We start from the raw sequence: 18,335 nt of genomic DNA, 5'->3' as shown, positions 1-18,335 counted from the left end.
TTAGAATTTATGTAGCTCAAATTCTCATTTATACTGTGGTAGTTACATTCCTTTCTATGTGCTGGTTTATGCATTGCAATGAGAGTAGCAATGCCTCGGCATCTGCCCTTCAGAATGTGGGGCTAACTAACAACTAGCTTCTGGGAAAAAAGCTAGCGAGAGAAACTTAAGTCAAGATTCTTTGGGAGTGATTTAGTTTCAAGAAAGACGGGTGAGAAAGCTCATGCTAACCAGGGAGCTTTGAATTTTCGGTTGTTTTAACATCGCACACGTTTCCGCACCTTCACCTGATGAGTGCGTGTTGTTGAGTGTTGGATGGGTGAGAGGTGGCGATGCGGAATTTGAGTCGGCGTCTGTCATTGGCTGGATTATACGCGAGGTCACGGTGAGAGCAGATTATTGTCCTTCGAGAGCAAACCAACGAAGCCGTGTTTTTAAAGGGGAGTGCAAAGCGAGGCCACTGAAGACGCGGTGGGTGGATCCACGTGTGACTCCGCCCTCCGTCACGAGCAAGTCAATCAGTGTGCGTGTCCGTAAATATGCGGCGTTTCATTGCGTGCGCGCAGGTGTGCGTTTGTGGAATGGTGCGGTATCAGATAACGCTTTCAGGAATCCTGGAAACTATTTAGGAACTCAAGAAATTCACCTGCGTTTCAACCTGCAGGAGTCTGGTTTCAGATTGTGAGCGTGGCTGATTGGCCAGATCGTGATTGGATGTTGCATCCAACCAAACAGGGGAACGGAGTCTGACGACATGATCGTCGTTATTTCAATGGACTTTTAAGGCCTTTGCACACTGGGGGCTTTTCTTTCGTGTGATTTGCAAGTCAGTATATTTTTTCTGAGCTACAATAAACGCAGCAGCCAATCACACGGTGCAGGACCTCCTATATTTAAGAAACGACAGCACGGAGGCTCCGTAGCCCGGACCAAGACGTCCAACTTTATTACTCATTTCAACCTTGACACAAGGCAGACCAGATCCACTCCCTCCTTTCTTACCTTTCACAATAAAAGCCCTGTATATTCGCAGACATGCAGCAGAGGGCCGTGGGTCGGATTCAAACCCTGGCCGCCGTGGTAAGGTCACGTTGATCTGACCCTGACCTAGAGAATGAGCAAACTGTAGCGTATGAAAAAAACATCTTTGTTGTGATATTTAGAACAGACACAAAATGTTACAAATGAGTGTCAAAGGGGGAAAAAACAACTATGATACTTGCCAACTCGCTTTAAAACAATGATGTATTAATTAATCAATTCATTTTAATATGCTATTCATTTTCACTGCTGTTGTGAGAGACTGCGAACACACACACACACACACACACACACACATACGTACATCTCAAGGCAGTCGTTGAGTCTTGTATTTAAAGTGGGTCACAGTGGGTGGGGGTGCATAGCACTGCTAAACCTCACTGTCTCCCACTCTCTGGGGATAGTCGATTCCAGGATTTATCCTGCTCCTCTTGGTTGTCTTTGTGTTGGTGAAATCACTCCGTGGTGGAGCTGCTGGCCCCCCCCCCCCCATCATCAGAAAAGTGCACCATTTATATGGAGACACTTTGGTTTTGAAGAACGTCAAAAACATAAAAGTCAGGTAAAAGGTACTTCACCTCCGATCAAAGTAAATGATGTGTGTGTGTGTGTGTGTGTGTGTGTGTGTGTGTGTGTGTGTGTGTGTGTGTGTGTGTGTGTGTGTGTGTGTGTGTGTGTGTGTGTGTGTGTGTCTGTGTGTGTGTATAGATATATATTCCCTCCTGTGGAGACATTGACATATTTCATTTTAAAGTGCTCTTTTTTATTTTTACTCCCTCCTCATCCTGTATGAGTCACTGTTGTGGTTTCATGCCTTCCTGTGACGCATCGTGAAATCTTCCTTTTTGAGAAATATTTATTGCATAAAGTTTATGTTCTCTGAGTGTCTACAGGTGGCAGCCAATCATTAACCGGGGAATAAGTGACCAAATCCACCGCAAGAACACAGGCATTCATTCATTCAATGATACTTCATATCTCTGAACGAATGGCTTCCTTCCTCTGTCTGTCCTCAGCTCACTGTTCTCCAGGGTCACTGTTATATGAAGCCAACAAAAGACTTTTATTAGAGACCAGGCGTCAGCCAGTCGGAGTCATCCTTCTCCCTTACAGTGGAGTGATGCCATTTGTTAGATTACTATTGACAACTTCAAAAAGCAAAGATTATTTCAAGAGAATACGCCATAGACAGGAATGATGTTTAAAATAAAGAGAAATAAAAACAGGAATATAAAACTGAATTCAGACTTTAGTATGACGCATGTTTTAAACACTGAAACACATGTTACAGGAAGAAACATACACTGCAGTGGACAACAGCGCGCCTGTCTTTGCTTGAATGTACAATAAGTTCACTGTTCAGGTCGCAGTATTTGGCCGATGCAGTCCGGTGAAATATAGCTTCGCACAAAGGAAACATTTTATCATTCTGGGCAGAAAGCATGTCTGTTGGATCACAAAAATATCTTTGAAGAGACGGCACACCTCTGGATAACAGGTAATAAGCCTCGCATTTAGACTATCCCCTCTACAGTCAGCGATGGAACAGCTGCAACATCATACATGTATGCAACATACAACTTTATGCTTGTGACTGTGACTGGATCTGAGGATAAACGTTCATTTGATTATACAAAATAAGTAAACACAAACAAACAAGACACAAAAGAGGGACCCCCATTTAACAAGATGTGTTAAAAGTGGTCATTAAATGCCACATTAAACTTTATGTCTGAATGGGCTATTAATCAACAGGAAGTTGAGTTATGTGCATCACAAACACAACATATTACCACTCTTTTGAGATAAGAAAGATTTGTATCTTTATGATAACATGTTATTTTCAGTGGCACGCATTGTGTATTTTTAGTAAATATTTTTCAAAGGCATGTTTTTCTTCTTTAAGGGCGAAAGTCCTGCCCACATATTTATTTGACTGCGTCCCAACGATGCTGACAGCAGGGATATTGAATCTGTTTGCCGACATGAAGTAGACTGGAGTCAACAGAGCTGCTGGTGTGTTGCAGAGCGTAGATGTGTGTGTGTGTGTGTGTGTGTGTGTGTGTGTGTGTGTGTGTGTGTGTGTGTGTGTGTGTGTGTGTGTGTGTGTACCTGCACGTGAAGTCACAGATGAAGCTCTGTCTGGCCCGGCAGCATCAAGGCCGGTGGGAGTGGGCGAGCAAATGAGCCTGGTGATCAAAAGAAAAGGAGGGGGGCAAGCCTTGGGGCGTAAAGAGTTTTCAACCCAGCGACCCGCCCACATGTTTTCATACAGAGCTTATTTTGTTCCTCGCACGCAGACATCAAACACACACCACTGCTGGTCTCCCGTCACCTGAAGTCACTTCTCACGTGTGTCTGCCCCGCTCTCAAGAGGTGGTTCAATTACCTCCTTCTGCTCTTCAGGGTGCATTTAGACTGGAATTAGGAGAGCAGGTTTGAGGTAAACACGCCATAATTTAGGTCAAATATTGTCAATGTTACACTCTGAGTGTAGATCATGAACTGTGTGTATTCCTGCACTGTATTTGTGCAATCGGAAAAGTATCTCTCCTGTTAAACTCGGGTAGGTCACTCTGTGTTTACATCCCTGTATTTACTGGCACATTCTGTTGTCGTCTCGTTGCAACTTTAAAACACAGCGTTTGAATAGATGGAGAACTTCTGCACATCTGGTCCGCACATCTGGCCTTCTGTAAACTAAAATGTTGCACATTTGGCGTTGCGTGCTTCTTTGCTGTCAACGAAGCATTTCCCCCTCACATTCTTGCCAGTTCATAACTGACTGCATTTAATTTCAAGGCCATTTTGACAGGAATGTGTTGTTTTAAATACTGAAAAAAAAACTAAAAACGTCCTTCCTCCTTTCCGAGCGATTTCTTTCTCGACCCTGAAGGAAAACTTCACAAGTTTGAGGAAAGCTGTAAAGAATCATCTATGAGGGAACATGTTAGGAAAAGCAAACCACAGGGCTGAGAGAATTTGGCTTGATTTATAGGAAGAAAACATAAATATGACACTGGTGGTAAACCTTTTATACAGCACATGTGAGTCTTCATTTATCCAAAACGTAAAAGACAAACAAATACTAAAAACATATTTCAAAGAATTCAAAGAGCTCATTAGACAGTACCTCTGTACTGAACAACCATGCCAGTTTTAGCCTCATTCAATTAAAACCAAAATAGAATAAATACGATGAAATCAACATTATGATAATATTTGCATTTATATTTATTTATCTATTTTAAATTTGCTTCCATCTAAAGCTGTACAAATCTCCAGTCATTGCTGTGAGACAGACACCTTTGTAACATTTAAGTTTTTTTAATGAACAATGTTAACTGTTATCTATCAGGTACAAATTTCTCAGGTGTAGTTTTGAAGCAAATCTGATAGTAAGTTTTCCCGTTGATGTTTGACTGCAGAAATAGTCACATTTTGTTGAACCATTTATAGAAGACACAAAGACATTAAACACAAAACAGAGAGAGAGAGAGAGACAGAGAGAGAGAGAGAGAGAGACAATGGAGACCCAGGGGAGTGGAAAGAGAGAAGCTTGAAATCCAGGTCACTGATGGTGACTTTGAACACAGAAAGAGACATTTGAGATGCAGCCATGTCGTCTGTTTACTTCCTTACAAATACTTTAAATACTTTAAAAAAAATACTTGCTTGTGTGTGTGTGTGTGAGGGAGTGATTTTTTTTCCCCGCTTGCTTATGACACGTTAACCTGAAGTGAAATTAGTTTGTAACTATGCATCGTTTCCTCTGAAATCGAATCTGAAATTAGACAAATTGTCTCATGAATGTGATTTGATGTTGGCACATGAATGAGATTTTGAAGGGCTTTAATTTTGAAATGCTACATCAGATTGTCCTGGTTCTCTATGGTAACTGTGCACCATTTGTGATTTGAAGTTAGCTCATCAACTTTTTTTTTAAACTTTTTTTCAAAATACTTTACCATGACTTTTTTTTACTTTTTTTTGACATTCTACTATGACTTTTTTTTTTTAAACTTTTTTTCAAAATACTATATCATGACTTTTTTTTTAACTTTTTTTCGAAATACTATATTATGGCTTTTTTAAATTTTCAACACACTATACTATGATTTTTTTTTTTTTTTTAACTTTTTTTCAAAATACTTTACCATGACTTTTTTTTACTTTTTTTTGACATTCTACTATGACTTTTTTTTTTTTTTTACTTTTTTTCGAAATACTATATTATGGCTTTTTTATTTTCAACACACTATACTATGACTTTTTTTTTTTAAACTTTTTTTCAAAATACTATATCATGACTTTTTTTTAACTTTTTTTCGAAATACTATATTATGGCTTTTTTAAATTTTCAACACACTATACTATGATTTTTTATTTTTTTTTAACTTTTTTTCAAAATACTTTACCATGACTTTTTTTTACTTTGTTTTGACATTCTACTATGACTTTTTTTTTTTTTTTTTACTTTTTTTCGAAATACTATATTATGGCTTTTTTAATTTTCAACACACTATACTATGACTTTTTTTTTTTTTTTACTTTTTTTCAAAATACTATAACATGTCTTACTTTTTTTCGAAATACTATACAATTACTTTTTCGCATGCATAAGCTAACTTCAAATCACAAATGGTGCATAGTTACAAAATGATTTCACCTCAGGTGTATAGCAGACCAACTCAAGGTGTCACTCAGAGAGAACCAGGACAATCTGATGTAGCATTTCAAAATTAAAGCCCTTCAAAATCGCATGAATGAGCTAACTTCAAATCACATTCATAAGACAATTTGTCTAATTTCAATCAGAGGGTCACTGGTTAGATTCCCGGCTCCTGCTCTACTAGTCCCATGTCAGTTTGTCCTTGAGCAGGACACTTAACCTCCAAATTTCTCCCGTAGCTGTATCTACGGTGTGTAGATAGTTTCTTAATTGTAAGTCACTTTGAAGAAAAGAGTCTGCTAAATTACTTTTTTTCAAAATACTATACCATGACTTTTTTTTTACTTTTTTTTGACATTCTACTATGACTTTTTTTTTTTTTACTTTTTTTAGAAATACTATATTATGGCTTTTTTTTAATTTTCAACACACTATACGATGACTTTTTTTTAATTTTTTTTTTACTTTTTTTCAAAATACTATACCATGACTCTTTTTTAACTTTTTTTTGACATTCTATTATGACTTTTTTTTTTTTTTTACTTTTTTTCGAAATACTATATTATGGCTTTTTTATTTTCAACACACTATACTCTGACTTTTTTTTTTTTTTTTTTACTTTTTTAGTAAAAAAAGTCTCATGTCAGTTTGTCCTTGAGCAAGACACTTAACCCCCCCAAATAGATTGCTTCTGATCAACTTGAGTCTTCTGTAGATTGATGGGATCCTTTCCATGTAACCATGTATTTTCACTAGTGTCAAGTGTATCCCTGAATGCATTGGGGGTAAATGAAGCTGCATATGTTATTTCATATATGCAATAAGTCCGCATCAGTACAAATGTTCTGCCAGTCAACCGAAGGAATCCTCCCCTTTGTGCTGATAGCACAGTAACACTCCTGTCAATCCACACTTAATTATGAGTCACTGTTTAGACTAGTGGGACCTTCTCTTCTTCTCTCCATTGGTGGACCGCGTGTCCTTCCCCAAGCAAACCCTTTGATGCAGTTGCTAGGCAACCTCTGTCTCTCTCTCTCTCTCTCTCTCTCTCTCTGTCTCTCTCTCTTTCTCTGCCCTCCTTTCTCTCCGAGCAGCCAGCTATAGCTCGTCTTGTCAGATGGAGTGAATGATGTAAGTCAGCTGTAACTGATTCAGTAACATGTGCACATCACACTGAGTAAAGCTCGGTGGTCATTCACCACGCTAGTCTGGCTTTTTAATTCATTTTTAGTCTTTTTTTGTTTGCATTTATTACAATAACGTAGCCAGACTATAGGCTACCATGCAAGCCATGTGTGGGAAAAAAAAGTGCTTATCAAGCTGACCTTAAAAAAAGATTTTACCAGCAGGCAGTTATTGCACCCATGTGTTCATAAGGGTATACTTTAAGGTGCTTTATTTTAGAATGAAAAGTGTGTATAGCGTTGTGTTTAATCACAGGAAATATGGGATAATTCATTAACTGTAATCATTCTGTCTCATTAAAAATAAATAATGCAGCAGTACTGCAATTTCCTAAAAAGAACAATATTCTTGTAGCTCTGGAGGATAAGACGGATTTCTCACTCTGTTGGTAAGAAAACATATTGGCAAACACACTCCAGTTTATTAAGTCCACCTCGCTCAGATCAACGCAGTCTAACACATCAGTCCAGTTTATATTGTTCAGAGTCTGTTGAACCTGGTTTAGAGAGCTGTTGATTTAACTTTATGGTGTGGAGACTGTAGTCGTTTCAGCTACAAATATGTGTTCTACAAATAAACTGGCAACTCAGTGTGTATTTCAACTTATTGTGTCTGTACCTCTAGTTAATAACACGTATCTACAACTTCCTGTATTTGTTGATTTGTGTCTTTTTTTTTACTCCTGTTTGCTAGCCTGTATAATAGAAATATGATATAATACAATGAGGTAGTCACAGCTTTAAGTCTGAGACACAAATATGCATCAGCCAACAGTTCCTGAGCAGTCCAGCGTCACTCAGAGCCCATGCAAAATACAGTCACAAAGAAAAAAACATAAACGATTTGTTATCTCCAGTCTCAATTTGGTATCATTACAATATTCCCAAAAATACATATATACATATATATTTACACACATATATATATATGTATATACATATATATGTACACACACATATATATATATATATATATATATATATATATATATATATATATATATATACATTTCAAAAATATTTGCACAATTCATTTATACAGCATTTGAATATTTTTCTTTATTTTCCTTATTTATTTTAATTATAATAGATTAATAGATCTGTATTTCATTTCATCTCTTAGTTTATGTTGTAAAACGTAATTATTTATTTTTTTAATAATCCCACAGACAACAGTCACAGTTGTGTTTGCTGTCTGCTGGTTTACTTTGTAAAACATGTCATAGTGAACCTTTCTCGCGTGAAGTTAACCAAAATGAAACACGTAAGTTCCTGTCACTACCTTCAGAGTAAAAGTTTCGAAAAACACTTTACGCATAATTTGTTTTGACAATTTGGAAAACTCGACCACATATTATGGCGAATTGAAACACACTAGCTACCGTTTACAAAGAACACAAAATATCTTCCCGTGCTTCCTCTTGAACTACCAACTCCGTGCCGCTAACATTCTACGCTCTTATTTTGAAATTAAGTGAATCGAGTTTCCGGTGATATCGTGTCAGAGGTCTCCTAGCTTGATGCAGGGGGGTGCTGTCGACAGCCCGCAGCTTCAGGAAAAAAAAATTAATCAAGACTAATTTTATCCCGGGTTTTTAATTAATCGTTCCGGAAGATGGTGGCCAAGCAGAGGATCCGCATGGCCAACGAGAAACACAGCAAGAACATCACGCAGAGAGGAAACGTGGCCAAGACGCTGGTGAGCTGACAGCGAGACGCCAGCATGACATTAGCCCAGATAGGTGACGTTCACCCCGGTGTGCATACAGCAGCATGAGGATGATGATGGTGGTGGTGGTATTGGTGGTGGTGCTGATGATGGTGGTAGGTGCCAGCTGGTCGTCAAGTGTTTCCTGCAAACATGATGTGATACAGTAACGTGCTCCGTGAGATGTGCGGGATTCATTGTGACCCACCGAGCTGTCTCATTCAAAATGATCACATTGATTGACTCAATGCTCGTTACCGCCCCTCCTGCAAGACGTTACTTTTTGTGTTTGGAGTAAAAAAAATAGTGAGAAGAGAAAAAAAGATGAGCGCGTTGTATGAAGGATGGGAAATAAGTGACACCAGTGCTGCTGCTCGATGCACTGAATATATGATGAATAGTGTGAAGCACTTTAAAAAAAAAAAAAGTACCCAGTTCAGGCGATTAATCGATCAAAAATGACTCATGTGTGTTTCAATCATTTTTTTAAAGCAAAAATGTGAAATATATGATATTATATCTAATACTTTTATTCCAAAAAATATTTCTACAGTAGCATTTTTTTATTTTAGACTGATGGTTATACAAAACAATTATAACAATTTCTTACTATTTTTTTTTTTTTTTTTTTTTTAACATGTAATAGAACAAACTTGTCATTAATTGATCTATATCATAACCAGGCATATGTCCGAGCCGTAAAGTTTGGATTTATTTGCTGCTGTTTGTGTAATGGTGATGTGAACGTGTCCAGAGTATAAGCATTTTAAATATGTCTCAGCTCTTAATGCACAACCCAACGTCTCTGCTATGTTTCATCATCAGAAGAAAGGATTTTTTTTATTTATGCCTTTATGTCTAATTATTTTGTGTTCTTTCAAACACAACTCACACTTTATTTGTGTTGCATTAAAGGATATTGTGTTCAGTTTATTGAGACATACCTTAATTAACCAGTAATAAACAGCAGTTAGAGTATTGATTGAGGGAGACTTCAATACGCTCGCTCATCTCTTTGCCAACAACTCAACGATCCCAATCTGACCATTTATTTGTATCCTCCTCTTCCTCTGCTACTAAATATAGTTCAAATGTCCAAACAGATGACATCATCTGATGTGTTTCCCTAAATCCAGAGTGTCTAGACTGACGACTCATGCTGTTCCACTCATCTCTTCCACGTGAACCACAATTTAAAAAAAAAAAAAAGAAAGAAACACACAAGCTCAGCACCTTTTCAGTGTGTAATTACATGCTTGGGTTTGTTTCCGTGCCACCGCAGAGTTGTTATTGTGGACATGTCGGTGAGCAACAGTGCAAAAACAAGGCAATAATCTGTGGGTTTGAGGAGAAAGAGCAACCGAGCAACAAGCAGGAGCAACGACAACATCTGTAAATGAGCAACCTCTCTGTGAATCTGTCCACGTTCAACTTGTTGTACTTTTGGCATCTGTCGCATTTCTCGCAGTAACGCAAATGTACTGATGCAATGTTGTTGAGAAGTTGGCAACCAAGTACCGTATCGGCCTTTAGTTGCCATTGACTTACTTTGATTCAACGGCTGCAAAGCAGGAATTAAGGTCCGGCACCGTTGGCTGATAACCTTTTAAGATTCAAATCATGTAAAGTATCAAATAAAAACACAAAACTACAAATCACTTTGTGAGGTAACTGTAATAAAGCTTTTTTTTTTTCATGTTTCATAATTAAACTGACATATAAACGCCTAGTATCTGAATTGGCAAACATGTTTTCCACAGCACCTTTGAAGAAGTTCATGTTCAGCCCTGCTTACGTTACGTTTGTGTGTTTTTCCTCCACAGCGACCACAAGAGGAGAAGTATCCTGTGGGGCCCTGGCTGCTCGCCCTCTTTGTATTCGTTGTGTGTGGATCAGGTATGCGCCTGTTTTTGATTCCCTCTATAGGAAGCTAATGTAGTTTAACATGTGGTTGTGTGGAACGTTCACTGCTTCAAACGCTTCAGTTTCTGTGTTTTTTTTGGGGGGGGGTTTGTGCTCTCAGCCATATTTCAGATCATCCAGAGCATCCGTATGGGAATGTGATGCGGAAGGAGCGTCCGGACTCTCGTAACCCCCCCCCCACCCCCCATGCCCTCACTGAGCCTGGCTAGCCCACACCTGCACACCCCCGACCCCCCCCCCCCCCCGACCCCCCCCCTTCCGGAGGCCCAGAGACTGACGCCGAAGCTTCGGATCCAGCAGACCTTTAGAGAGAGAAGCTCCCCGGACCCACACCGCCTCCACCACGCTCCTCCTCGGGACATCTTCCCTCCATCAGCGTTTACAGCGTTGCAGTCTGTGGTACTGACAGCTTTTCTATGGACAGTCTAAAAACCACGCCGGCTGGAGAACATGTGTGTCTCATTACTCACTTGGCACTTATATATGTGTGTGTGTGTGTGTGTGTGTGTGTGTGTGTGTGTGTGTGTGTGTGTGTGTGTGTGTGTGTGTGTGTGTGTGTGTGTGTGTGTGTGTGTGTGTGTGAAGTCTTGACTGTTGGTGTGAGAGTGTGTGATTCCTGCTGACGATGTGCCATATCTGTCTGTTCAAGCGTTCGTCTGTGTTGTGTGAGAAGAATCTTTTTTCAAATAAATGTGAAAAATTTAGGGAGCGCTAAGTTTTACTTCTGCTTTTTGTAGACGCACACACACGCACGCACGCACGCACGCACGCACGCACGCACGCACACACACACACACACACCTTCAGATTTCTTCCTCCGTTCAGCTGGCGTCAGAGTTTTGTAGAGATGTTTTACTAAAAGGTAAGTTGGGTCATTTAATCAGTTTTCTGCAATGTTTTGGTGAAATATAATTTTACAGCAACATGACCTAATCATAAATGAACGGCTCACACTACAACATGGCACTACTGTATGAATAGCAGCATGAGGATATCTTTTATAGTCCTATGTGAGACTGGAACAACTAAGCGATGGGGATGAATGTGCTTCACTGTCACTCATGAGGATCTCACAGTTTTCCTGTAACACTGAAGCTTATTAGTATTGGACTAATATTTGTCTTTTGTTAAAATCTAATATCATCCATTCAGTGATTTAGTTTCAATATGGAGGTTTCCTTCTGATCACGGTTATTGAATTTCTTTTCCCAAAGAGATACTCTGTGTTGTCTGTTGTTCTCAATTGACGAACATGTTGAGTTCATTAATCAGAATCAGTGGAAAAGACACCACAAATATATTGACTGTCCAAAACTTCCTAATAATTTAAATTAAAGTTCCTTGAGGAATGTTATTTGGTACTTATTATAGGAAACTAGAAACAAAGTTGATGTCTGGAGGAACTCCTTTCATTCAAACAAAAAAAAAAAAAATGTATTCATCCATCAGTTATTACAAATCTTACTCTTCATATTTGTTGAACTGCATGCTGGTCCTGTTGACAGATCATGCCCAAAAAAAATAGGAATATTATCTGAATTTAAATTGCTTAGAAACTTCCAAGGAAATGATCAGATTACCAGTTTACCTCTCCGCTAACCAGAGGGTTCAACAGCACAGTAGGCCGTCATTAAGCTTGATTTAATAACACCCTGAAGGAGGGAGGACTTCAGCTTCACCCCCCCACCCACCCACGGTAATAAAGAGATGGTGACCAGGTACATGTATTCTTCCTTAAGCATGTTTATTGAAAGTTGTGGAGTGCAGCTGTCAAGTGCAATTGTGGTATGTATGTTTACAATATCTCATCCGGTCTTTGCAGAAACATGCACAGAACACGAGTATACAACCGATACACAGAATGAAAAACAAAAACAAAACATCTCCAGAGTTCGTATTTGTGTTGGTTTTTTTTTTGTGTTTTTTTGTTTTTTAAATGTTGAGTTTTAAGATATTGTTCATCCAGAAGTATTTCACTGTCAAATAAAAATCATAAAGGTGCAATACTCCGGAAAGAAAACAAGTGGAAATGATTGTTCAGTGAGAGTTGATGTTGCAGTAAGGGATATGGACAACTCTGTCGGTGTGTGTGTGTGTTGTCAGTTAAATAAGCTAAACTCCTGTCCGTCCGCAGTGTTGAAAATACAGCATTAAAAATAGACACAGACGGGCCAGAACCTTCCTCTCCCACCTGTGTGACCAAGATAACCTCTGTTGTCTTTACTCCTCCTCCTCCTCACTATTTTACATGGTACTTACACTATACAGAAATATACATCGTCATCTCCTGCCCTTCAAACTTTTAGGAAAAAAGAAAAAAAAAAACGAAAATGCAGCGTAGCCCAACGTCTCAACCCCGTGGAATAAGGTTTAAACTACATGCCGCCGCAGGGTTGAGGAAACAGCAATGATGAGCTTAGTCCAGGGCAAAGATGAGGAGCTTTGAAAGAGAAATACTGAAATAGAATATCTTCATCTCAATAGGAAAACCACGTTTTGTTCATCCCAAGTAACGTCGTCAATGCTGCCAAGTGTTCAAAATACCCAAACCCCCCGACTCCCCCCCTCCCCCCTCCCCCCGACTCCCCCCATTCCAGATGGGGACTTTGTCATAATAATTGCTCACATTCTTCATTTGTCACTCTGAGAAGGCTTCTCTCTCTCTCTCTCTCTCTCTCTAACCTCCACGCCTGTAACATTACGACAGCCTTGAGAGAGAACCAATTTTATTTACATCATTCAGCAAAAAAAAAGGAAAAAAAAGGTAACAACTGATACAATCCTCCACCTCCTACTCTTCCGTCGTCTGTAAAATCGACATCACTTAAAATCCAGACACAGGCACAGTGATTTTTTTTTGTTTGTTTTTTGAATCTATATCTAAGCATATTGTCGCCACTGATGAGCAGTTTTGTTTGTTCTTGGTATGACATTCTAGTTGATATGTCCAAGGGTTATTTGGCAAAATGTTCGATGATTCAATCCTCCTCCTCCTCCTCCTCCTCCTCCTCCTCCTCCTCCTCCTCCCACGCAGCGTCTCCAGATTGTCGCCCTCCGCCGCCGTGCCGCTCGTCCCGCCGGACGCGTTCCTTCTGAGAGATAAATATGTGCAAATTCTTGTCTTGACAGCGGAACCTCCTGCTGCAGAAGGCAAAGGTTTTAGCTCTGCTGCTGTAGCAGAACTAGGGGGGAAAAAAAACAACTAAAAACTGTCCCGTCAGTCTGTGGAGAGCATGGCTACGCTGATGGGCCAGAGCTGTGCGAGGTGGGCTGGGCGAGGGCGGCGGCGCCGCTGGGGGGTCCCGGTGTGGCAGCGGTCGGAGGGGCGGGCGGGGAGCCGGTCTGGACCTGGGCCTGGAACTGGGCCATCTGCTCCGGGCTGGCCAGGGTCTTCAACAGGGTGTTCTCCTGCTCCAGCTGGGAGTTACGGTCGATCAGCTCCTTGATCTGCTCCTTCAGGACCTCCACCTCCTCACGCACGGCGTACATCAGGTGGCTCTTCACCAGGTCCTGAGGCGGACAGAGATACAGGTTCATGACGGGAATAGAGCATCAAATTCACAATAAGGTCAGGATCTAACCTGTGGCTCAATATCTATAACTCTAAATTATTCCTCATATGTAATTCTGGCATCAGGACAAATTTAACTCCTGGTCCTGACCCTAAAAAAAGGTGGAAAACTGCACTGACATAACAATAAAACACATAAAATGCTGTTCATGACTGAAATCGAATACATCAAACATGTATTAATTAAAGAAACAGACAGACGACAGCTACGGACTATAACTATATATATATACATATATTTATTTTTTATTATTATTTTTTTCACATTTGGATTTAGGAATAAGCTAATAAATAATAAAAAATTGTGTAACGACTAGTGATGTCATAGAGCAGGGAACAAGATATTTATAAGACAATGTTAAGTATTATATGCATTAAAAATGAACACACATAATGACATAAATGTAAATAAATGTCTAAGTAATAACACAATAACAGATGATAAAGTCAAAAACGTGGATGACTATATTCCCAGGGTGACACGTCATTAACCCGGCCCAAATCTAAGCTGTGGGCCAATCAGAGGGCGAGGTATTTATACCCACGCGTGAGATCCCTCTAGTTTGCCTAGCAACAGCGACAACAACAGACAACGAAGAACGAAACAGAAAATATAAAAAACACTCCCGTTTCGTTTTCTGGGGAAAAATAGTTTACAATCATATTGTAAAAGTGAGACAACAAATGTAATATTAAGAAATAGAGATTTATTTTTTAGCTTAAACAGATTTTTTATATTTTTGCCCAGTCATCACTTAACTTATTTCTGAAGTAAAAAGCAGTAAAATACCAAATAATCATTTTAGCCTCATAAAAAGCTCTTTACTGTATGTATGTATGTATGTATGTATGTATGTATGTATGTATGTATGTATGTATGTATGTATATATATGAATACACACACTATCGTCCCTGCTCCTCATATTTATTAGTTATTTATTAAAACATGCATAAGAGCATGTATGTAAGAGGACTGTAATAACTAGACAGCGACACTTTTATCAGATTAATCTCTAAATATTGTCCTTATGAACATCAGTTATTGTTATAAAACATGTTCCACAGTGTAAAGAATATAAAACAAGTATAAAACTCACCATTGCTTGTTCGATCTTGTTGTCTATGGCCACCACGCTGGCTCCTGACGAGCTGCAAACAGAAAGAAAGAATAAGTTACTGAAACATTAAAAGATAAAAACAACGAGCAGCGTGTAGCGGAGCCTCTGTTCTCTGCGGGTCAGTACCGGAAGCCTCTGGACAGTTCTACTCGCTTTGCAGGACACGGGTGGAGGAGTTTATGTCGGTACAACACAGTGTGCATCCACCACCACGACCACACAGAGCCGTGTACGTTAAAACCGATACAAGTGGAAAATAACACCGTGTTTTACCTCCGGTCGAGCTTCACGTGCGCGCTCTCCGCGTCCAATAACGACGACAGAAAGGAGATGGAGAAATGTCTCAGCTGGTAGACGCCTAGATCCATCGCAGCCACGGTGTAGCACGGCGTGTTCATGCTGCTCGCGTGTTCCCACAGTCCGCTAACAAAAAAAAAATAAAAACAGCAGCGCGTGTCCTGACTCGACCTCCACGCGACCAGCTCTGCGAGAAACGCATCCAACAACACGCGCAGGCTATTTCTACGAGTGCGATCCAAGGTCAGCTCATATCTCGGCTCTACACACACACACACACACACACCACAACAACCAAAAAAAAAAATCTGCAGCTTCGGGACAAGCCAGCTTAATTTATCCAAGCGACGCTCCGAGAAAGCCAGCTCTCTGATTGGTCGAGAGAGAGGCTCATTTGAATAATATATGCAGACACGCCCCCACCTGCCGCTCAGCTGACACGGGTTGTTGTTTTTTTTGCATAAAATATTCCAAGAGCGGAGAGGAGGAGGTGGATGGAACCGGGGAGAACCGGATGGGAAGGGAAGAAGAAAGAGCTGCACTAGTGAAACACAGGCCGGGGTAGAGCGACACTTAGACACGTTATTAAGCTGCTGTTTAAATGTTTAAAAAGTACCAGCTGCTAGTGCTGACTCCCGCATTATAAACACGGACATTTACCCTTCATTACATCAGAGACGTAATGTTTTTAATCTCCATAACAAGAAACAGTTACAGGGAAATCCTCTGCTATTAATGTGGTTTAATAGTCTTAAAAACAACATGTGGGGTCAGTTATTGTACTCCAGAAGGTTAGTGAATACAAAACATTTAATTAACATCTATCAGATGTGCTTTTGTGTCTTTTTTTTTGCATCATTTAACTCGATATTAGAGATGTTAGAATGTGTAGTATTCTTCACCAAAAGCCCTCTCTGGCAGTGTAGGACACACATTATACATTCAACATCGCCCACAACAACAAGTTCATATATCTAATGTTCAACCATCTACAGTAAGGACAGCATTGCATCCAGAGGATAATGATATGATAGAAATAAACCATGGGCAGGTGTTCAGAATGCTCTGAACGTCCATGCAGTGCCGCTACGTCTGTTCCTATGACGCCCCCATGTGGCCGTGTGCTGCACTGCAGCGTCATGGGGGCTGAGACATCATCAAGAAAGCCTCGAGAGCAAAAAAAAAAAAACGAGACGTTCAGGCTGTTAATTAAGTGTGAAGCTGGAATAAAACACCATCATACTCCAGCGTAGCACCAACATCCCACTTCCAAAAAACTTATCTGTAATGTCTTTAAAGACAATGGAGGACATGTTGAGTAGACAAGGTCAATCTGACTCAAACATTACCGCACACCCAACATGCCTTCATAGAGGGGAGCGTCTGTCGGGAAGAAAACACCTAAAACTCCTCCACACAGGAGTCCACACCTCAGACCCCCTCCAACACACATACACACACACACACCTCTCTGCAGTCTGAAAGGCCACTCACATTCCATGCACACCCAAAAACCTCAAAAGTATGTGCGCACACACACACACACACACACACACACACACACACACACACACACACACACACACACACACACACACACACACACACACACACACACACACACACACACACTATGCAGCAGCAGGAGAAACCAATACAGAAATCCTGCTTTCATTTCTTTTCTCACACAATTATTGAGAGAAGTTCTGCGTAGAGATGTATTAAAATCTTTGAGAATTTGACAAAAAGCCACATGTTAAGCTAATAAAATAACACAAAATAAAAAGATCTGGTCTGGCATAAACAGTTCTTTTTTAAAGTTTGTTTGTTTGTTTTATAGACGTCTAATAACTATTTTGCAACCTTGCCTGAGCGTCCATGACACCTTGATAAACAAGACGTTTAACACGTTTGTTTTGGCCGGTCTGGTCCACAGAAGACACTCGTATACAAACGATATACCGACGTCTGTGTTAAAACACACTCGCAAAAGGTCCTACAATCAAAACCTTGAGGTTCTGTGTACTACTGATGTGAGAGAGGAGACATATTCAGAGAGCACAGGTCGAGTGCCTTTTAAAAAGACATGTAAAAAGCCAGCAGGCTTATTTGGGTATCACAGCACCAAGAAGATGGGCTCAAACATCCTGCGAGTACTCGTACTGATGTCAGCTGACGCTCACCTCTGACCCCAAACGCTCTGAACACTTAACAAGAAGCCAAACAGCTTAATAAGAGACTCTAAGCCACGCTTATCTCTTCCGGTCTTTTCTTTGAATGGAGGAAGGGTTTAGCCCATTATCCAGACCCAAATAGCCAGTTCAACTGTGAGCAATAAAAACACACAAAAGAAGCACATGGAGGCTTAGGAGGAGAGGTTTCACTTCTAAAAAAAAAAAAAAAAAAAAAAAATAGAAAAAAGGGTCACATGTCAAAGGTGGGTTGTGCATTTTAAGTACATACGTGGACGCACATTTAAACCGATATAAAAATATATAAACGACACTAAAAGGTGTGAGAGGTTGCAACATTTTAGCGGTGAAAATCAGCCTGCAACACACCACCAAAAATAAGGAGCATGACTCCTCTTTGTAAGCATTCTGCTGTGGCGTTTACACGCTGCTATACTGCTGCAGAAGAGAAGGTGACCAAGCAACTCAGGGACCAAAAACAAGAAGCATGCTGTGGGTTTGATTACTCTCAATCCCATGGAGGTAGTGCTAACTGACACACACACACACACACACACACACACACAGAGACAGATGTATGCCGGCTATGTTTCCACACTTTTCTATAGTTAACTATACATTAACGCAC

The 18,335-nt window shown here is 40.0% G+C and overlaps 2 protein-coding genes across 2 annotated transcripts; one reads left to right on the top strand and one right to left on the bottom strand.

The window, feature by feature from the left end:
* Nucleotides 1-8,407: 8,407 nt before the first annotated feature.
* serp2 (stress-associated endoplasmic reticulum protein family member 2) lies at nucleotides 8,408-11,232 on the top strand. Its single transcript, XM_068737747.1, has 3 exons — nucleotides 8,408-8,596; nucleotides 10,429-10,501; nucleotides 10,629-11,232. The coding sequence occupies exons 1-3, from the start codon at nucleotides 8,513-8,515 to the stop codon at nucleotides 10,667-10,669; spliced, it is 198 nt and encodes a 65-aa protein (XP_068593848.1). The 5' UTR covers nucleotides 8,408-8,512; the 3' UTR covers nucleotides 10,670-11,232.
* A 1,021-nt stretch (nucleotides 11,233-12,253) lies between these two features.
* LOC137892524 (TSC22 domain family protein 1-like) lies at nucleotides 12,254-16,044 on the bottom strand. Its single transcript, XM_068737735.1, has 3 exons — nucleotides 15,492-16,044; nucleotides 15,198-15,249; nucleotides 12,254-14,038 (listed from the first exon to the last, which is right to left on the bottom strand). Exons 1-3 carry the CDS (start codon nucleotides 15,614-15,616, stop codon nucleotides 13,766-13,768), a joined length of 450 nt encoding a protein of 149 aa, XP_068593836.1. The 5' UTR covers nucleotides 15,617-16,044; the 3' UTR covers nucleotides 12,254-13,765.
* Nucleotides 16,045-18,335: the final 2,291 nt, after the last annotated feature.

This window comes from Cebidichthys violaceus, unplaced genomic scaffold (assembly GCF_023349555.1).
Source record: "Cebidichthys violaceus isolate CVI_PGR_0920_01 unplaced genomic scaffold, fCebVio1.0.p SCAF_11, whole genome shotgun sequence".
Lineage (NCBI taxonomy): Eukaryota > Metazoa > Chordata > Actinopteri > Perciformes > Stichaeidae > Cebidichthys > Cebidichthys violaceus.
Note: the sequence above shows the minus strand (reverse complement) of the source record. Positions and strands in the feature narration are given on the sequence as shown.